This window comes from Erithacus rubecula (genome assembly GCF_903797595.1).
Source record: "Erithacus rubecula genome assembly, chromosome: 1".
In the NCBI taxonomy this organism is placed as follows: domain Eukaryota; kingdom Metazoa; phylum Chordata; class Aves; order Passeriformes; family Muscicapidae; genus Erithacus; species Erithacus rubecula.
Window position 1 is genome coordinate 56,243,489 of NC_136658.1, and position 22,541 is coordinate 56,266,029.

A 22,541-nucleotide genomic window follows, 5' to 3' on the forward strand; every position below is an offset into this window, starting at 1 on the left:
GAAATTACAGTTTCATATGAGATACATGATTTCATGTACCATAATTTATGTTCTTTTCTTTTTTTTTTTTTTTTTTTTTTTTTAACAGTACTTGTTTTAAAACAAACTTAATTTGAAACAATTCTCCCTTTTTTACAGTTAAGTCCTGCATGTCTTGCTTAGGGTAACAAATCCTGACTTCCACAAAATAACAATTTCTTTGGCAGGAGCTTGTGTGAATAAAGATGAAATAAAGTATCTAATGATAATTATGCATCATATTTTCAGTTAAATTACAGAGGCTGTTTTTTTCTTTTTTCATAAAAGTAGTGACCAAATACTATTTTAAGAGTTGGTTTTTTTTAAATACATGAACTGTTGCTTTGAGGATAAAAGAGATAGGCAGGCCACTATTTCTAATCAGCTTTACAGATGAAACAGAAATGGCTCTAAGTCACTTTTTAATTTGAACTCAGGAGGTTGAATATTTTTATAATAAACATAAGTCTTATTTCTCAGGTTGAGATTTTCATTGCAAGCATAGCATCTGTTACAGTGATACATGATGTTTGGTGACTTTATTTTTTTTATGCAATGTCAGTTTCCAACTTTTTATTCCTCTCTAATAGGTAGACTTGGATTCAAGACATATTGGCTGGGTAACAAGTGAACTTCCTGGGGGTGATAATCACATCATCAAAATTGAATTGAAGGGTCCAGAGAACACACTAAGAGTGCGACAAGTAAAAATTCTTGGGTGGAAGGATGGTGAAAGCATTAAAATAGCAGGCCAGATTTCTGCAAGTGTGGCTCAACAAAGAAACTGTGAATCTGAGACACTGCGAGTATTCCGACTTATAACATCCCAGGTGGGATTTTAATGATATATTATACAGTGAAAGTTACTGTGAATTGTGGATTCAATTCATTATCATTGTCTTTCTTCCAGGTATTTGGGAAACTTATCTCTGGAGATGCTGAGCCAACCCCAGAACAAGAAGAAAAAGCACTGTTGTCTTCCCCAGAAGGAGAAGAAAAAGTACACAATGTATTTATTTGTATTCTATCAATAATACTTTGCTGAAAAAAATGATCCAGGATGATGTTTTGTTAATTTAATTTTAGATTAAAACAGAAGTAAAATGTCGCAATTGCTTATTTTTTAAATATCATGGTGATTTTCTAATAGTAAACATAGTGTCTTTTTTTAAAGTAAATTATAACTGAGGCATATGCATTTAATGGAAACACCATAGTAATGGTGATGCAAGTGATGCCCACATCTACAGAAGTACTTAACACCTGTAATAATGATCTGAACCTGAAAGTCCTGGCTATTATCTTTTGCCACAAGAGAGGCTCTGTTAATATGTAGAGAAAAAGCACGAAGAAACTGCACTCTACTTGTTTTGCCTATTATTTCATTTGATGCTTAATTTCCTCTTAAAAAGAGAAAGCTAATACATTAAAGAGGTATTTATTAAGCACAGTTAAATTGATCTTGCATACATATCTTCCTGTAAAAAAAGCTGCTAACTTATAAAACACAGTTTTTTTGGTACATTCCATGTTAACTGCTACAGTAATTAGGAAGTGTTCTTGAAATTTCTGATCTAATATTAAATATGCTTTTTATGAAGGCAACATCAGATGCAGACCTGAAGGAGCACATGGTAGGGATCATATTCAGCCGGAGCAAACTGACAAATTTGCAGAAACAGGTTTGTTTCTTTTGAAATTATTTCAGGATTAGATGTTGATGTCTTGTAATAAATAAGCTCATTTTCAGTGAATGTTTCAGTGAAGATGTTGCTGTGAAGATGTTCACAATAATAGAGCTGATTATTAATTTTGAAAATTTTTAGCTTAGTAAGCTCTTCTGTTACTCATCTTAGCAAACATTGTAGTCTTCTAAAAATGCTTTTTACCATGCTATTTTTTCTAAATTTTTTTTAAGCTTTCTGATTATTGAATTGAACAAGAGACTATTTTAATAAGTGCTTTTTATTTGTGTGTTGAGTAAAGCTATTTCTTAGGCCATTATCTGGAGTGGTTTTTTTCAGCCTGAATTCTGTGTAAACAGTAAATGAAAAGGTGGGATCTGAAATAAAATAAAGACTAATTTCAATTAAATTTTCCAGAACAAACATGAGCAATTTCAGCATTTTATTTGTCATTTGAATTTATGCTGAGAAACGATTTAAGTACAGGCCAAATTGGAGAGGTTTCCCGTGTAAGCCGCAGTTGCCAGGGTACCTGTGGCACAGCTTGGCAGGTGCTGCGGGTGCCTCGGAGCTGCCGTGTGTTTGGCTCGCAGGTGTGCGCCCACATCGTGCAGGCCATTCGGATGGAGGCGACGCGCGTGCGCGAGGAGTGGGAGCACGCCATCTCCAGCAAGGAGAACGCCAACTCGCAGCCCAGCGACGAGGACGCCGCCTCCGACGCCTACTGCTTCGAGCTGCTCTCCATGGTGCTGGCGCTCAGCGGCTCCAACGTGGGCCGCCAGTACCTGGCCCAGCAGCTCACTCTGCTCCAGGACCTCTTCTCCTTGCTGCACACGGCTTCTCCCAGGGTGCAGAGGCAGGTCAGTGCTGGCCGCTCCTCCAGGGTCCTGGTGTTCCTACAGAAGCGTTTTCAAAGTCCTAAAGTCACGAAAAGAAAAAGTCATGAAAAAAAAGGCAGAATTTCTTGTGGGAATTGAAGTGTCAGGTTTTAGGGTGGTTGTGTTTCTTAAAAAGTAAAGCAGAGTAGGAATATGTGCCAGATGAGCAGTGCAGTGCTTTTTCAGTATTTCATATTATGTGTATATAGTGCCCATATAGCCTGTGTAGGCAAGACAAGAGGTTCATAATTATCAGAGTCTGTTTACGGATCTGGCATGAGTCCTTAGCATCTGTGTCTTACACTCAGGCTCCAAGTGTACTAGTGTGCTAGACAGCTAGAGCTAGGCAACTCCTTTCTACTCTTAATATCCTCAAGGTGAGTTTTAATATCTGTTTCTTTCTGAATTTGAGTGATGTCTAAGTGCATATATAGCTTTATACATATGATATATAAACACATACTAATATATATAATAATGTTAATAACATATAAACATAAAAAATATTTGCCTTAGTAAAGGTAATGCACTATTTTGTTACTAGGTGCTATGCCTTCTTCAGGTGTATTTCAAGTTTCTGTTGAAGAAGTTTTTGTGTCTCATACTCTTTATTCTTCCTTTTACAATTTTGAACTGTTAAAATCTCACATCTCAACTTGCCTGCAGGCAGATACTTAGTAATTGTGATACTCTGCAGATGTGCAATAGCTTTTCAAGAGAACCTTGAGGGCTTGCAAAATTACCTATGAAATCTTAAGTCTTTAAGCTTTCATCAGCTTTCATGCTGATTTGGACCAAACTTTGCATATGTGCGAACTCCATCTTCACCAGTTGGTAAGGTTATATCATTTTATAACAGCTCTTGTTGGGTCCAGAGCTATTGGCACAGCAAAAAATTCCAGTTAGACTATCAAAAGGAGAAACAAAGGAGTCAGAAAAGAATATTATAATTCTCAGTACCTCAGGCAAGTACTTTGTTTCCAGAAGGCTAAAGTGTCTCTAACAGTCCTACCACAGCTTCTGACGTCTCAGTAATGCATGTGAAGTGGGTGACATGTCTGTACTATACAAGCAAATTGTACAAACATTGTTGTACAAACATCTGCATCACTCTTATCCTAAGTCCAGTACCAAATATAGTTTTGTTATTATGTGGAGACTAAGTATTGTTTGAGTGAGATCAGTTTTAGATTCTTTGGCCTTGTCTCACCGCATACATAAATAAACACTTCATCATAAGATAGAAATATGGCAGAATTTCTTAGAGGAGTAATTAAGTATAGCAATTAGATTGAGTCCTAACCGAAATAACTTCTTAAGAAGGACTTTATTTGATTTTGCTTAGAAACTCCAGGTGTCTTGGTAAGAATTGTGGTGTTGTGATTTCTTTTTCTCCAGGTAACATCATTGCTGAGACGTGTTTTGCCCGAGGTAACCCCCAGTCGCCTCGCAAGTATTATAGGGGTGAAGTCTCTTCCACCAGCAGATATAAGTGATATAATTCATTCAACAGAAAAAGGAGATTGGAACAAACTAGGTATCTTGGACATGTTTTTGGGATGCATTGCCAAAGCTCTCACTGTACAGCTAAAAGCCAAAGGAACTACTATCACAGGGACAGCTGGCACTACTGCAGGCAAAGGAGTTACTACAGTCACACTTCCAATGATCTTCAATTCCAGGTTCGTTTAAAAATACATAGCAAACTACAACCTACTGTATGCTGAGTATGTATACTATTTTTTGTGCTGGATTTTGACAAATACTAACTAATTATTTGAGTTTTATTTCCATTTTATATATATATATATATATATATGTTATATTAATCTATTACCATTTATCCTTCGCAGCTATATTCGGCGAGGTGAAAGTCATTGGTGGATGAAGGGATCAACACCTACACAGATTTCAGAGATCATCATTAAACTCATTAAAGACATGGCAGCAGTGAGTGTCTATCCTTTAAATGTGGATGATACTAAAAAATTTCTGATAATGAAAAGTATTTTGTTACAGTTAGTATCAGATTGAGCTGTTAAATGTGAATTGGTCTCAAGAAAAAAAAATATACAGTTTTCTGGATAGAGTCTAGGGTTAAGAACAGTAGCAACTGAGTTCTGATTCTTCTAAAGAGAAATCAAGTTTTGAAATAAGCTTTTTAAGTTTATAAGTTGCTTATACTAGAAATTTAAGAGGTAAACACTAATTGAGGGTTATTTTCTTACATTATTAACTTTAAAGTTTAATTTTTAAATCTTGAGCATTCAGAACTTTAATTGAAAAGTAAAACTTATCTGTGAAGTAAAATAATAGCATTGTTTTCATGTATGTGTATGTAAACTTACTGTATGGATTTTCTGGTTGACTTCCTTCAGTCACTGAAACCTACACTTACAGTTAATTATTACTTTATTTATCTGGGCCTAAATTTTCCATAGTTCTGCTTCAGACAATTTTTTTGGCAGAAAAATTGGTGAGAAGCAATTCAGCTATTTCCCAGAAACAATACTGGCAAAAGCAAAAAAGATTTTGTAGATATTTTTGGGAAAGGAATTTAGATGGGATGTTGTTTTTGTTTTCCTTAATTCTGCACCTATTTCAGTGAGATGTTCTAAATGACCCAGGCTTTTGTCTGTAAATACTCTTTGAAAGGTTTTTCAGTATCTTCAGGATGAGAGTCCTATTTTCTAAAACATTCACTGTCCTTAGATTTAGGAGGTTCCTTCTCAAAGTTGCTAAAGCTGGATGGGAGTTCTCTGCAATTGCTACTGTTGATTCTGATTACAAGATTTTAGAATCTCAAAATTGTTAAGAGTTACAATTAAAGTTTGCCTGTGTTGGAAAACTTTTTTGAGGCTTTCTAGAGCTGCTAATTATCAGCAGGGTGGCATCAGTCTAACTATCCTCTTCATAGGAGTTATAAATGTGATTCCTTTCACATAACTTTTTCACCATTTGCAGTGTGTAGGACCTGGATCTGAGTTAATCACTATAGCTTCCTTTTTAGAGTCCAGTGAATCTCAATTATGTGTTACCTTCACCATGAACTTTAAAACTTTAGAGATTACATTAAGAATTGAATGCAGCAGCCTCTGAATCAGAAATTTGAGAGTATGAATCAGTGCTATAGGCTCAGAATATTAAAGATTGGAAAGTATACAGTGGTCCTGATGTTTGCTGTGTACTCTTTTTCTTTCTGATACAAGAACTGTGGAGTCTATTCAGGAGGCTGAGCTAGGCACAAGAAGCTAATGTCTTTTAAGAACCCAACTGTGATCTCTGTGCTGATCACAATCACTTATCCCTGCTCCAGCTCATCTTTCTTACTCCAGAAGGGGTGGGGGACACTTTAGGAAAAGGACTTTCCATTCTTCAAATCATATGCAATCTACCTATTCCAAGTTAATTATTCCAGTAGCTGCTCAGAGACAGCCTCGGTCACTCACCTCGGTATTTTAGGGCTAATTTTATCAGATCTCTGATTTGAAAATCAAGGCCAGTTGGATAGGGCTTTGAGGAACCTGGTCTAGTGGAAGGTGTCCCTACCCATTCTAATGGCATGGGCAACACCCATGGCAAGGGTGCTGGAACCAGATGATCTTGAAAATCCCTTCCAACACAAATGATTCTGTGAAAACACCTAATTTATCCAAGTCATCTCCCATTTCCTCTTTTTCTGTTCTAACTTTGAGATACTAACCTTATGTTTTGTAGCAGTTCTAATTACAATTTTAGTTGCTCTTAATATTAACAAAAGCTGTAATAAATGGACTTTCCTCTTTAACAGGGTCATTTGTCAGAAGCTTGGTCACGTGTGACAAAGAATGCTATTGCTGAAACCATCATAGCTCTGACCAAAATGGAAGAAGAGTACAGATCACCTGTGAGGTGCATTGCAACAACCAGAGTAAGAACTTCACCAAATAGCATTAGTTCATTGTAAATGTGCAGTAGGAGCCCATTCAAGAACCTTCTTATATGTCTGAAATACACAAGTCAAAACTGAATTAGAATTAAATGTGCATCTTGGGAATCTCAGAAATAATGAAGAACAAGTGTGATGTCTGTATATATTTGGGGATTTATTCTTTAAATAATTCTGCTTGAAGTTTGTCACACTTGCCTTACACTAAATCTGAGATCATCTTTGTGGAAAATTGCACAATATGTATCGGCTGTCTCCTTTCATCTCTCCAAGCAATTACTATAAGTGGTTTGACTTCTAGTAATCAGCTGCCACTTTTCAAGGCTATTATGAAAACACTCTAACAGATGTTCTCTGGGACAATTAAGCTAAGCTTCACTGGTGTTTGTCTCAAAAAATATTTGCTGAGCCCTTTATTACTGACATGGTGTAACCTGGTGGTTTTCTTTCCTTGCTCTTTACTTTGTGAATCTTTTACAGGAACTGAGGACTATTTTAACCTTAATAGATTGCTTGAAATGCCATTAAAAGCATATATTTCTTAATGATGACATTCCTGCTGTTGTAGGGAGTACAGATTTTAGCTTCTCAAGCTTAATAATTACATATAAAATTAAAAAAAAAAAGTTTGCAAGTATTTGGCACTCATGTTTTCCATCTGAAAAGGCTGTATCAGTTGTTCTTTTCATAATTTTTGTTACTCATATGGACTCTGCTTTCTGGAGGTCAGAGTCTCAGACTACCACTGTCTTCTACTGAAATCATATTAGTTTAACCAGGCCTTAGAGGAGCCCTAAATGCCAGCCCAGCTGGTTTTGTGACTGATTGTAGTTCTGTCATGGAGATGTGGGATTTCTGGGGAGAGTCCAGTAAAGTTTCTCAACAAAAACAGTTTTATTCAAATCAAATGTTTCATTAAAGATTGTTCCAAAAAGTGGCTGTCAAGTGCCTTTCAGTTTTGTTTGCACTGACAGATTATCCTCATGTAGCTCATCTGTTCAGGATTTCACTGTAGTCAGTGAGAAGAAGAGATAAAAGATTCCTTGAACTAGTTAGCTCAAAACCCTTTTCTAGGTAATGCCAATTGCCCTGTGCAGTGAGGAGGGAACAGGGAAACCATTCTGACTGAGCTGAAGTTTTTGGGTGGTTGATTTTTAAGTTTTTTATGTTGGTTTTATTTTTATTAGTCTGTGTCCTTGAATTTCTTCTTCCCCAAAGCCTGCCATGTTTGGAAGCAATGCAATTCTGCATTTGTCATATTTCTTCATATTGTGCTTTGCTTGATCTTTTTCTACTTTTTCTTACTTGTGTGCTGACTACTGTATTTGCAATCATAAAATGGCATACCTGAAAGAAACAAGGTAGTTCCCAAAAGTTAAATAAGTTTTATTGTGCTCCTGACTTACTTTGGAAAATCAGTATGCATTGTATGAGCAGGCTTCAGCTAACAATAATAGAGTTTGCAGGTAATGGTGACCTTCTTATCTAAAAAAGTTTCTCTCTTCACTGTGATTTTAATTTGGTTTGATTTTAATATGTCTAAGACATGTAATTCTACCTTGCCTTTCAATAGCTGTGGCTGGCCCTAGCATCCCTCTGTGTACTTGATCAGGATCATGTTGATAGACTATCCTCAGGAAGATGGATGGGAAAGGACGGGCAGCAGAAACAGATGGTGAGACTGAAGATTATACAGTTTTTTGTTTATTTTGATACATTCACTCATCAAAGAATTTAGAATAATTATAGAAAATTGTAAAGTTGGCCTTTCTCCCTTTTCTTCAATCCCAGTATAGATAAGCACTACTCCAAAGAGAGAAATTCAACTTAAAACAGTAATGTTGCAATTTTACCAGTATTCAGAATGAAACAAGGCCTTCCTAATATCTCTGGGATGAGTTTTTTAGTAGATTGACTCAGTTCGTACAGCACCCTGTATCAGATCTTTTTCTTTTTGTCTTAATCCCTGTCATGAAATAAAATCAATTTTGTGTTACTCAGTAACTACTTCTTTGTAATTTCACTTCCTCTTCCCCATCTCACTAGAGAATGATTACCCCAGGGAGAAACTCCTCCTAACTGAATTTAGTAAAACTGCCATTGGCTCAGAGGATTTATAAATTTGATAGAATATGATTCTGTCCATACTTTTCAGTTGATAAAATGCCTGCACTTTTTAATTATGATGAAAAGCTTGTGATTTTTGTTTTAATACCATTTTTAAAAGAGCACAGTAATGAAGCAGGCCTCTGTATATATCTTCGTTCAGTGGATCCCTGTGGGAAGCAAGGGAATAGCAACCAAGCATATTTAGAGCATAAAAGCATCCAAAGCAGTTGAGTGTAGGTAGAAGCAGAATACAGGAGGCATACAGCTGCTGCAGCAGCAGCAAGGAATGAAACTCTGCTGAGAAGGAAGCAAACACAGGGGTTTCTGAGGTGATTAAGAAAATTGAGGGTCTTGGAGATGTCAGAGGAACAGCCAGGACATTGTCAAGCAGAACCCTGCTGAATTAAAAAAAAAAAATAAAAATCTATCTGTAGAGCAACATAACTTTATGATGGATTTTGAAGTTTGCTACTTCAACCATACTGTCTCTGAGGTATGGATGACCTACAGCTTTGTTTAGATATTTGAAAAGAGTAAACATGCCATATTAAAGTAATGAAGGGTAAATATCATGCCTGTTGACTGACCCGAGTAACCATATCTCTGAACTTTCCTGTTAACATGCCTGTAACCCTTTGTTACCACATAAACCTCTTCTCAGACTAGTGATGTCTCAACTCTGTTGTTGAAAAACACATTTTTGGTGCATCACACAAAATATGAGATGAAGAGTATCAGAAAAACTGATGTCATGAATTGAGGGGGTTTGTGTCAAGGAATAATTCTTTAAATACTGATAATTTTAAAGATAGCATTAATAGTCCAAACAAGCTCTTTATCCTCTTTTATAAATTGGAGGGGAGGTGCGGGGGTGTGTGACTGAGGGTAGAATAAAAACAGATGCTGAAAGGAAGGACTTAATAAAGAGAAATCACTCTTTTTTTCTCTCAGCCAATGTGTGATAACCATGATGATGGTGAAACTGCTGCAATCATTTTATGTAATGTCTGTGGGAATTTGTGCACAGACTGTGATCGATTCCTTCATCTCCATCGGCGAACAAAAACTCACCAGAGACAGGTAGAGTATATATGGCCCCATGCTGTGTGCACTGCATCATTGTGTCATCTCCCCAGCTAAAATATAAACAAATGGTAGTAGCAAATACTGAATCTGAAAAGGGTGTTTTATTTTATTTTGGAGATTGGATAAGTGTGCTTCCAGTTAATTATCTTTAGTTGGTTTTGGTTACATTCTCCTGTCCTTTATCTTTGTAAAATATTAGGAAATCTTGCAGTTGTTCTTAGTTCTAGTTCTTATGTTACATCAGCTTTTCCTCTCTTGCTTAACATTGCTTAGGAATGCTTTTTTAGAAGAATTTAGAAGCTGTATAAACTTTCTTAAGTATATGTTGGTCCTTTATTCCTGTTAAATTTTATCTCCTTTACTACTTCTGTCATATGAGTCAGTGTTTGTCAACCCCTTCATTTTTAATATATGTGTATTCCTTTTTAATGTCCAGGAAGATGATTTGACAACAAATATTCCTGCTGGTTCCCCTATGAATCTTCTCTTATTTTTCAATATTTGTCTAGCTTTCACTATGTTTTTACAGATAAATGTTGCCCTATCCATCAGCTTGAAAAATTCCTGACTTCTTTTGGGTTTGTTTTCAGGATTGAAACTTTAGCTAGATATGAGTTTTTGTAACTTCTGAGTAGTCTGCTAATTAGTATTCTTCCATGGTATTCATTTATCCTTTTCATCTCTAAATTTGAAACTACATTTTCTTTGCATCTTTTCTTTTTGTCATAGAAATTAATGTTGAAGATGCCTTTCCTTCTGGGATTATTGAACATTTCCTCTTTCCTGCCACTGTTTCTCATTTATGGGTCTTTTGTGATCCTTTATTTTCCCCTTTCCCTCTGACTACTTATATTTGTAAAAAGATGAAAATAATAAATGTCATTAATAAAGTTACTTCAGTGGAACTCAGTCCTCTTCTCCCTCTCCTGCAATGCATCTTATATTACTTTTTAGTTATGTTCAGGAATGGGTTTTTAAAGGAGATGATCATATCTCCTTAAAGTACAATGTTTTCTGTTATTAAGCAGCCTTGGAGTGCATGAGTTGGATTGCTTCCAGGTGAAATTAAAAGCAAATCAAAAGATAAATGCAGAGACACATTGCTAATGGTTGTTTAGTGCAAGGGATCAGCTGGTCTAGAGCCCGTGTGATGTAAACATAAGACCTTTGGTACTGAGTTTCACTCTCCAGTGAAACACTCCTCTGGTACTACAGCATTTGCTGTAGTGGTCTCAGCCTGGCACTTCCATTTGTGTCTATTGTCTTCTATTTCTTAGCCAGACTCCTTGCAATCCTCTTGGAAATTTTCCTGTTTCATCATCCTGAGCAGATAATTTTATATCTACTCTTCTGTCATGACATGGCACAGTCTAGTCTCATTCATTTTTCTGATTTCTCCTATATAGCCTGTTCAGATTACAGTTGATAAAAAGTAAGTTCTTATCTCATAGAAAACCTCACATTTTTCCTGTTACCTGTCCAAAATAGCTACTTACCAGATTTTCCTATTTACTTCTAAAAGCATGTTTAAATTTTTGCTCTTATTCACCACTTTTACCTTTACATCTCACATGTTAAACCTCTCAATCTGAATTTTAATTCTGTCATGTTCCCTTTGTCCTGTTTTCTGTTTGCTTCCTGTTCTTTGTCCAGCTTCAGTCATACATACCTCTTTGATGTATTTTCTCTCCCCTTCAGAAAGGACAGCCTATAAGTTACTCGGTTGTGCTTATGTGAATATTTTGTGAAGCAGTTATGGGGTTTTTTTCTGATTGTAGTAAGAATTAAAGTGAGTTGTATGCATCCATAGCTGGGAAAATTATAACTTTTATTGCATTGCAGGTGAAACAATTGTAAACAGAACTGCCTTCAAAGCTTTGGGATAAGGAACAAAAGAAGAGACTGCATGAAATTCCATAAGGATCTCGTGCAGTTTTTTTTATTTTGCAAAAATTTCATATTTTCCTCATTGTCACCAAAAGTATCCACTGTGTATTTATATGGAAGTCAAAAACACTAATACTACATACTTCTTTGATTGTTACTCTATAGTACATGTTATTAGGACCCTAATTCTCAATGTTGCTTTGATAAACTATTAGCATGGTTATGTGAAGATATTTCTGATGTTATCTTGTGCTTTTAATATTCTGTGGCCTACTGGATGTGTTGGGTAGAAATTATGAAGTCCAAGCTCTGTATTTATTGAATCAGAAAAAAATGTGCAGCTCTGTTGTTAGCATTGCTGCACTATTGTTTCTCCACCATGTTAGATCAAGAGTTAATTGTATTCATTTTTGCTTCTAAAAACATGAAGCTTTTATCCACAATATGTATATGCATATCCACAATATCTACAAGTTATGGAACATATAAAAGAAAAACAGCTTGCAGTGGACAATCTCCACAGAATCTATAAAATGCCTAGTGTGAATCCTGAGAGAGAGCACCAAAAATAACAGACTCACATCCATGCTCTAATTAAACATGCTATTTAGTATATGTTTGGTTAACTTGACAGGTGTTCAAAGAAGAAGAAGAGGCTATCAAAGTTGATCTCCATGAGGGCTGTGGTAGGACCAAACTCTTCTGGCTGATGGCATTAGCAGATTCTAAAACTATGAAAGCTATGGTGGAATTTAGAGAACAGACAGGTAAAACTGTTACTACTTTCTCTTTATCCTGATTATTGGAATTTTCACCTGCTTTAGGGCAATGTTTTTAAATGTTTGTTATTGAAAGTAGAATAGTTTAGCTGCATAAGAATCATTGGGTTTCTGGTTGTTTTCTGTGCCTGCTGCTTTGATGTCTGATAGAGTATCAGTCCCTTGTGTTTCATTAGAAAATGTTTGGCCTTGTTCTCTGTTGCGGCCGTAGGCAAACCGACCACCAGCAGTTCTGAAGCATGTCGGTTCTGTGGATGCAGGAGTGGAACAGAATTATCAGCAGTGGGAAGTGTTTGTTCTGACACAGACTGCCAGGTGTGTATTAGCAAGTATTAGTCATTATTAATTACATAAATATAAGAGATCATAGGATGAAATGGGTTTATTTTGAATAAACCTTGTTTATCCCTGTGGTCCATTTTAGATCAGATCTTTCATTAAAAATAGTTTTAATATTGAATATTACCATTCAAATACTTGAGTTTGTAAATGTTTATTTTAATTACAGAATACAAACACTAATAGTCAATTAACTTACTTGGTAATTCCATTATTATCTTCAAAAGTATCTCAAGTTTTCACAACAGCCTTGCCAGTACAAAGTAATATGTACCCTGTCAGCACAAAGTCAAATGTACCGGAAAGCTTGATAAAAAGCATTTGCCTAACAGTCCATGTTTTATGTGAGTGTACAACATTTAAGACTTGGCCAGGTTTGTCATCTGTATCCACATATCCTGAGTGTTTCTGTGACCTACAGTGGCACAATTGGCAGAGGGCCAAAGCATAACCAGTTTCTTATCTCACCTTATTCCCTTCTAAGTTAAGCAAATTGGTCATCTTCTTTTCTCTCTCAGCCTATAAAGACATTATATTAATGTTACTTAAATTCAGTTCAATTTGTTGTTAGCCTGTGGGTAACTTGTATAAGTTTTCTATTTATTAGGGATGGGAATTGGAGGTGGTTAAAAATCCATTTCCATGTAAATTTGCTTTTGCAAAATTGCTGATTAATGATTAGCTTATGATGTATTCTTTTGAATGAGTTACTTGAAACTTCTCCAAAATCTGCAGATATCTTAAAGGCTGTTAATACAGGGTCAGCAATGTTTATGCAGGAAGCACTCAATATATGAAAAGCACACAGAGGATCAAAGAACAGTTCTCTTTTTATTGAAAGTTTTAAATTATGGTTTCATTAAGCCATTTGCTTTCAGGAGCAATGCAGGTAAACAAAGGAAACATTGTTATTTCAAGTACACAATGTTCAGCTTTTCCCAAGTACCTGAGGCAGCAGCAGACAATATAAATGATGATTCTTCCATCTCACTTTATTGCACGGTCCAGCAGTCCTTCAAAAAGCAGCACTGTCAGAACACTCAGTGAAGGGGAAAAGATGATTAATTCTTTACTTTAAATTTGGTTAGGAGTATGCTAAGATTGCCTGCAGCAAGACACACCCCTGCGGTCACCCCTGTGGAGGCGTTAAGAACGAAGAGCACTGTTTGCCGTGCCTGCATGGCTGTGATAAAAATGCTACAACTCTCAAACAAGATGCTGATGACATGTGCATGATCTGCTTTACTGAAGCACTTTCAGCAGCACCAGCTATCCAGGTTTTTTGTTTGTTTGTTTGTTTCCCCTTTTAAGAGATTACTAGTATGACTGTAATGTGGAGTATGAAGGAAGTGAAAATATCAAGTCTTTCAAATTATGCTCTTCAAAATTTGAAAACAGAAATCATAACAATGGTTAAGTTACTTAAAAAGCTTTTCTTTTTGTCTGTCATTCTATTTCAAGAAAGCAGATTGGATCAATTTAGTTTGCTATGTCTACTTTATTAAATACATGGTATTTTATAAAGGAGAAAAGCAACTGAAGTAATTAGTGGATATAATTCACAGGTATTTCATATAGCCATAGGTGATCTTGGAGTGGTTATGATTTTAATGCCCATTTTATGTTCTTTCTTGTTGTTAAGAAGAAAACAGGATTTTAAATAAATTAATATTGCAATTTTTATGTTTCCACTTGCTACTTTAGTGGTTAATGTAACTTCAATACTCACTTACATGTACTCTTTTCTAAAGCTGGACTGCAGCCATGTTTTCCATTTGCAATGCTGTCAACGAGTACTAGAAAACAGATGGCTTGGGCCAAGGATAACTTTCGGGTTTATGTCCTGCCCAATTTGCAAGGTAAATGAGCTGTGTGCCTGCCAAAGTCAACCAACTTACCTGATACTTTGCTTTTTTTTTTTTTTTTGTTAATACTGTATTGCTTATTACAGTATAAACGAGTTACACATTACTTTTCTTATTAATTCCACATGTTGCTATAGAAAAACTAGCATTGATGCATCTTTTCACTTTCTCCTACTGTTCTCTGAGGTGTCCTCTTAAAAAGAAAGCATAGTCCAGACATTGTCTTCATATTGTTTTTGTCTTAGAACCCTCCACTTGAAAATTCCCAGTATTTGGTGATGGTAGGGAGGGGAAGAAGTAGTCCTAAGGCACCCTACCTTGAAGCAGTAATTCTCCATTTAATTAACCACTTTTTAAAGCTGCTTTGCTTTTTCAGAGCTGGAGAATACATGTACTTAGTTCAGCTAAGTTACTAACAATTCCTCTTGTACTCTATAAATAAATTGCTGTAAGCAAAAGCATATGATAGCTACTGGAGAGTACCTTACCCCACCCTAGGAAATTTGGGAATGGTCAGCCATTCTGCATGCTGTGGTTCTTCTGTCCTGTTGTGTTGGGTAATTTATGGCAGTAGCTCGTGCTCACTAATTGATAAAGAGCTGCCATAGAGGACTGTCAGTCATTATGCTTAATTGCTGAGCAATAAGCCAAAAAGGACCAAAATTACAGAAAATACATAATTGGAATATTCCTGTGCTGTGGTGAGTATTTCATATACTATTCACCACCTCCCTGACTGTTTGTCTGTTGGAAGGGTTGATGTTCCATATCACAACAGGCCGTAGAGAAGGCATTCATGGATACTATTTTTGCAGCTAATATTCTATGTCAGCCATTTTTTGAAGTGTTCATTGCCCAGGCCCATATGTTTTTATGACATCTGTCATATTGTTGGAGCCTGATCATAACACAAATTATTGTAGCTGTTGGGATAAAGATGCAAGATACTTTAATCAGCATTTCTTTTATTTCAGAACAAAATCAATCACACAGTATTAAAAGATTTGCTTGATCCAATCAAAGAACTCTATGAAGATGTAAGGAGAAAAGCTCTAATGAGATTGGAGTATGAAGGGTTGCACAAGAGTGAGGCCATCACAACACCAGGTGTTAGATTTTATAATGACCCAGCTGGCTATGCTATGAACAGATATGCTTATTACGTTTGCTACAAGTGCAAAAAGGTATGATGTTATCTATTAAATGTATGTTGCCATTTCAAAAGTAATTTCTTAAAACAGAAGATATGTTTAATATATTGTGTATGGAGCAGAAAAGCAGGAAATTATGTTGTTTATAGAATCATAATTTAGAAATTCAAGTGTTGGGCTAATGAGATGTACATAGATTCTTAGCTAGTAAAGCTCAAGTGTGTATATAGAACAGCTCAGAAATCAAAAGCACCTGGAGACCATGGACACTTAGAAGAAGGTGCAGTACCTGCTTCCTCCAGTACCTTTTCACCTCAAGCTACTACTTAATTCTGACTCAGAGTTCATAGAGCATCCAAATACTGTTCCAGAAGCCTTGCAGTTGCATGCATACAGCAGGGGATGTTTCAGTTTTTGGTCTTATTCATCCTGAGACTGAGGGACATTGTCTGAGTGCCTCAAAACCACACACCTATGGACAGAGTTGAAAGAGATCAGAATAGTGGAGTCCACTTTTTGAACTTGAAAATGCAGTCATTTATCATATTCCACTTACAAATAGAATTGGTTAAACTGAAAAGAATAGTTAACACAATAATTGTCTCTGGATTAACAACCAATCATTTCTGTATGCAATTAAGGCATATTTTGGTGGTGAAGCTCGTTGTGATGCTGAGGCTGGACAAGGAGATGACTATGATCCAAGAGAACTTATTTGTGGTGCATGCTCTGATGTTTCAAGGGCTCAGGTGAGTAAATAACTTCTATTAATGTTTTTATTTCATTCTGAAACTCTGAGTACTTGGGCTGTACAATAATTCACATGTATTGTACAATATTGTATACTATTAATATATTCTCCAGAATGTAGAAGTGAGTTGTTGAGATTGTTAGAGCATGGCTACTTCATTGACTAATGGTTGCTTTCCTTTGTTCAGATGTGTCCCAAACACGGTACAGATTTCTTAGAATACAAATGCCGCTACTGCTGTTCAGTTGCTGTTTTCTTCTGTTTTGGGACAACACATTTTTGCAATGCTTGCCATGATGATTTCCAAAGAATGACAAGCATCCCTAAAGAAGAGCTCCCACACTGTCCTGCAGGTAGGACTTTAATAAAGAAAATTTACCACACTTAATTCTGCAATAAGTAACAAGTTCTAATTGATATTAGCTCTTCTTGGTGATTTTTTTTTTGTTTTGTTTTCTGGCAATGTCATTGCACTGATCATTTCAACATTAGCAACTTTGATAGAGGAAAGACATTTTAATTTCCCCTATACCAGGTTAGACTCCAGATGTAGAATGATGTGTAAAATTGTACATTGATAAAACTAACATGTTATTGAGTGATGTATCTGTAGGTAGCCATTTTCTGCAAAACTGTTACCCCAATGTCTTAGTTACTAAGTTAATGTGTTGTGCATTGATTTCATGTTAGTAAATGATTTGGGGTAAAAAGTGCGATCATTTTGTTAAGATATTTACATAAAATAAGTAAATAAATTCCAATGTCTCCTATAATCTTAAAATTCTTTACTGCAGAGTGTAACTCTTGTTCATTATTATCAATTTTTCTCTTAGCTTATGTGGATTTATTCCACAATATTAATGAGATAAAGCTTCCCTAAGCAACTGATTTATAAGCATCTTGCCTTTTTTAATTTGAATTTGATTGATTTCAGTTACATGGCAGTTTGATCTTTTCTCTTAAAATACCAATTCATCATTTGAATAAGATGTATTACCTTCACTTAATTTGGGGTTTTTTTGAGGAAATGTAATATATGTTTGTTTACATTGTCTGCAAGCATTAATTTATTCTTTTTTTTCCCTCATCCTTAAATTCACTGTAGGTCCCAAAGGTAAACAACTTGAAGGAACAGAATGTCCACTTCATGTTGTCCATCCACCCACTGGTGAAGAATTTGCTCTGGGTTGTGGGGTTTGCAGAAATGCACACACTTTTTAGACTAGCATTTTTTTTAACCAGAGCAAAACAGGTGCCCTCATCCCTCAAGTGTCCTGAAAACAATGTCCAGCTGGGATGAGGATGGGACCATTCCATAACCCAGGTAAAAGGAACAATTTACAGTGCAAGAAGGATGCCAAATACCATGTACATAATTCTTGCTGTGAGATATTGACATTTTTTGAACCGAGACATCAAAATTTGTGAGGTGTTTGCATGTGGCCATTACAGTCATCGGCTAGGAAACATTGGACATTTACAAATAAACAATTGTTATTAAAGGATCTGTGTGTCTGTGGACTATGAATGATGCTGGCTTTCAGGAGAAAGAAAAAAATATTGATTATTGTATACTGACTTTTTGTAATCTTGTACAATTGTAACGCATCACAAGTGGGGATGGGAAAGAGGAATATTCTGGTTTATTTCCTAGACTGTTATAAAAAAATGTGTTAGGAAGGCATAAATGTAACAAGTATCACACTGTATATAAAGGTATCAATGTTTGTCCTGTATAAGAAATATTAAATTACAACAGCAGTTTCATTTAAACTTCTGGGTTATGTTTGAGCCTGAAATTTTAATGAAGTGCAATACTGAGTGTGCCTCATATCTTGCAGCTGTAAACATATTGGAATGTACATGTCAATAAAGCCACTGTACATTTTTATACAGTGAAAGTCTAACAAATGTGTAAGCCTCCATTTTCAGGATCACTTTTAAAACAGAGTGGGGGGTAGGGGAAGAATAGAGGTATCCTTTAATTATTTCAGCAGACTCTTGAAAAGCAAGAAAGTTTTTTGGGTAAACTTTGGGAAAGTTTTTGCTTACGGAAGTACTTCATACATAAAAAGCACTGCTCCATTTCTCAACATAGAAGTTGGGTAACTGTGCTAGCATTCATACAAAGAATTCTATTTCCATTTCAATTACCAACAGTATTTTAAACCACAAAAGAAGACTGCATTTTAATTTATTTTGGAGTAGTTTTATTTTACTGAAGACTTCTAATCATTCCCACTTCTAGGATAAACATCTTTTTGAATTTTAAAATGTTCATTTCATAAGACTCCTAAGTCCTCTACACCTGCATAATGAATGCAAAATACAACTTCAAGTAAAAACTTCTTTCTATAAAATTTTAACTTGGTTTTTTTCATATATGTATTCAGCTTCCTTTCTAACATTTACATCTTGAAGCTGATGAAAACTGTGTTGCTGACTTTTACATTTAAAATATGGGTAGATGGCACCCACACCAGACAACTTTGATCAAACTGGAACCATGGGATCCATCTTGCCTTCAGACAACTTCAGACATCTGTAATCACAGAATCAAAGGTTGGCATTGGAAGAGACTTTTGGAGATCATGTTGTTCAACCTCCCTGCTAAAACAGGTTCACCTAGCATATGTTTCTGCACTTTGAAATAGTTCACACACCTGTGAAGTACAATTGATCTTACTCACTGTAGCTCTGCAGAGGGATCTGGACAGGCTGAGTGGGCCGAGGCCAATTGTGTGAGGTTCAACAAGGCTGAGTGCTGGATCCTGCACTTGGGACACAAAAGCCCTTAGCAGACTACAGACTGGGGGAAAGGCTGGGAAGTTGCCCAGCAGCAAAGGACCTGGGGGTCAACAGCAACTGAATATGAGCCAGCAGCGTGCCCAGGTGGATGAGAAAGCCAATGGCCCCTGGCTGTGTCAAAAATAGTGTAACCAGCAGAACCAGGGAAGTGATTGTTCCTATACCGGGTGTCTGACCCATTTTCATTTTTTAATTTTTCAGCCTTCTCTTTTACTTTAGATTAATATGAGTATTGATTTAGGAAGTTGAGGTTATGGTATGGAAAGGACATGACACTGTTCGAGTGGGGGATAGGCAGTACTGTGGAAATGATTGTGTCACACACCACTGCCCATCCCCTGTCACACTCCAGGGAGGCAGCATGGTCACGTGTGAGCATCAGGCTTGTGCACCGAGCTGAGCTCTCACGTAATGGTTGAACCTTGGACGCGCTGCGCTCACAATGTCTCAGACATTCACTCACGTCACCACATCCCCCCACGCCGATCTCTGACGGTGATTATAGCAGATGCCAGCACAGGCCACTAATCAGATCAGTCCACAATAAGATTGCTGTATGCCTTTCCAGCAGTCTCACATGTTTTTCTGTCAGCTGTTGATCCACAGCCCACGCAATGGAAATAGTTCTTTTTAGCACCACCCTGTTTGCCACAGCCCACCACATTCAGCTAATTTATACCAAACTCAGCTGCTGGCCAAGGCGAGGCCTCAATGCTCACACTTGGATCATTACTTTAAAAATAGCTTAAACTTCTATGGGTGTATCCACCCACTGAACACAATGTGAACAGTAAAAGTTAATAAGATACAGCTAATTAACGTCACCATCAGGGCCAAGTAAGCTTGGTCCTTATAAAACAGGTTTTGCTAATTCCATCATATTAGCCTCGTGTTTCACCTAGACAGAGGCTTAGCTAGGGAGCTTCAGGCCCACCCAGTCATTCAGGATAGAACTCAAACTTTGCAGGGCTTTTCCACAGCCCTCTCCTTAAGCCATGCCACGCACTGCAGTTGCCAGAGTGCAGTGGTGGTGGGGCAGATGCCTTGTCCCTCAGCCCAAGCTGGAAGGACTGTGCTGTCACAACCCCTACTCTCACTGATGGGGTCTGGTAGTGAGCTTGTGCTGCCAAGCATCACAGGATCTGGCTCCTCACCAAGTATTCCTACAGAGATGCAGCCAAATGCAGAACAACACACTGATTACACAGCAGCCAAATGCAACAGGGACTGTGAGTCATTGATAATCACCCAAAGATGTCTCCTGCCTGCTGGTCCAGAGTATTCTCAGGTAATACCCACCTTTGCAGTCTCTTGGGATTCAGGAAATACTCTCTGCTCTTGCCTCAATATTTCATGTAGGCTGTGGGCTGCTCATTGAATTACCATGCCTTTAGATGTACCAAGTTTCTTTTTCTGCACCTGAAAGGGGATTTGGATACTGAAACCTTGGATGGGAACTTGAGGCAGTGCTTTGGGTCATCCACTGTGTAGCACACACAGTGCCCTTTGCCACTGCCATCCGTGGCATTACTTTTGTACTCCCACTCATTTCTGCATCCCAGGTGATTCAAGTATCCTCAGCCCATGTTAGGTCTTAGCTAATCTAGTATTTCCACTTCCCTGTCTGTCCATTCAGTAAAACTCCTTTCCTGAATGTGACTATGTTTACATCCTCGTCTGCACAGTTTAATTTTTCTGCTCACCCAGCTGCCCTGGAGAGCATTCCCACTCTACCCAGCCCTTTTCCTAGGTCTCACCTCTGCCACATTCTCTGCCAGAACAGCCATTATGGGCAGCAGTGTCACATTACTGTAAGTTAGAGATTCAGGTGTTTTGGTGTGAATGGGGTATGATCTACTAGCAGTAACTCACCATCCTAATGCCAATTCCTAAAAAGGAGACTGAGAAACTTGTCTGGGGTGCCTGAACAGCAGCTTTTTAAAAGCATTTGCCTGAGGGCAGGTTGTATCAGTGGACTCTGTCACGGAGCAGTAATTACAATGGGATGATCTAAGCTGCAGGGTAAACACAACTTCCCACAGGTTTTGCTCTAATGGACCAATGTACGTTAAGATGGGTTTGCCTCTATCTCTGTTTCCCTTTTCTGCAATACAAAGAGAATTTCAGCAATAACATTCCAGTTGTTACTCATAAGTTTGTTGTCTCTATTTCTACATCTTTGGGTTTTGCCATACTCCTAGTGGGTTGTGGAATGGCCTGGGTTCATAAATCTTTATTTCCCTCCTGATGGATGTGCCTCCCACCAAGCAAATCCTACATTTTGGCATACCCCAAGTGCCTTACTGCTGACTGGATTTGACATTTTCCATGAATAGCTCACCACTGGCAGGATTTTTGATCTGTTCATCCAACACTCATACATTCAAGGAATTGGTGAATAACTTCTGATGTTTGCCTTTAGTGCTAGGATACAAGATTTAGAAACAAGTCATGTTTGAAAAACAGCTTTAGGGTGTCCCTGCAGGACACATTTCACATCACACATCAGGTACCCTCCTTCCATTCCTTAGTACCAAGGCCAATCCTAATACAAATTCCAGCCCCCTCTTAGCCATAAGTATGTTTGGGAATTTTTACCACACTGGCTTGCTAATCATACTAACTCCTCACCCACTGGCAGAGTCAGCTGAACTGATCTGCCAGGAGCCACACAAAGCACAGAGAAAATTCTTGCAAAGAATTCTTCTGCCAGGATGATGTCAGACCAACCTGTCAATGAGCTGGCACTGCATTTTCCAGCAGCATTATCCTGTCCATGGATCACACCATGGCAAAGATGAGGTGCTGTCTGTGCTGCTGGGCACAGCTCAGCCCACTCTGCCTGTTTGCACAGCAGCCCTAGCTGCTCCCCTATCAGAGGGGTCCAGCAAACAGCAGTTTTTACTCTATTTCCTAACTAACTAGAGTGGTACAACAGTTTTAACCCATGAAGCAACCGTTCATCTGGAAAGAATTACTAGAGCCTCTAGAGACAGAAACAATATTTACACAGTGAGGAACCTTTTAAAATAATTACCTCCAGCTTCTACTGAACCATGAGCAACATCAGGTAATCAGCCTATTGCAGGCAACACTGTATCTTGCTGTTGCTTATCCTTAGTTTTATCTTTTTATTTTTCTGTGGCCATGACACCTTAAATTGAGGCCCACTGGTTTAAAGACCATTTTATTTGCAGCTACTATTTAAAAAAAGAAATGAGTTACAGCTCCTGTTCTGTAAGATCTTGCTTGTGATG

The 22,541-nt window shown here is 37.3% G+C and overlaps 1 protein-coding gene across 1 annotated transcript in view; it reads left to right on the forward strand.

Moving 5' to 3' along the window:
• The window catches only part of MYCBP2 (MYC binding protein 2), a 173,487-nt gene extending 155,120 nt beyond the window's left edge, over positions 1-18,367 (forward strand). Inside the window, exons 67-83 of the mRNA XM_079304272.1 lie at positions 609-848; positions 929-1,027; positions 1,620-1,700; positions 2,297-2,563; positions 3,980-4,263; positions 4,435-4,531; positions 6,372-6,491; positions 8,083-8,184; positions 9,570-9,698; positions 12,226-12,358; positions 12,582-12,685; positions 13,798-13,986; positions 14,461-14,568; positions 15,549-15,758; positions 16,367-16,474; positions 16,664-16,829; positions 17,582-18,367. Of these exons, the coding sequence (XP_079160398.1) occupies positions 609-848; positions 929-1,027; positions 1,620-1,700; positions 2,297-2,563; positions 3,980-4,263; positions 4,435-4,531; positions 6,372-6,491; positions 8,083-8,184; positions 9,570-9,698; positions 12,226-12,358; positions 12,582-12,685; positions 13,798-13,986; positions 14,461-14,568; positions 15,549-15,758; positions 16,367-16,474; positions 16,664-16,829; positions 17,582-17,697 (2,553 nt within the window). The 3' untranslated portion in view covers positions 17,698-18,367. The remainder of the gene's footprint in view (positions 1-608; positions 849-928; positions 1,028-1,619; positions 1,701-2,296; positions 2,564-3,979; positions 4,264-4,434; positions 4,532-6,371; positions 6,492-8,082; positions 8,185-9,569; positions 9,699-12,225; positions 12,359-12,581; positions 12,686-13,797; positions 13,987-14,460; positions 14,569-15,548; positions 15,759-16,366; positions 16,475-16,663; positions 16,830-17,581) is intronic.
• The last annotated feature ends 4,174 nt before the right edge of the window (positions 18,368-22,541 follow it).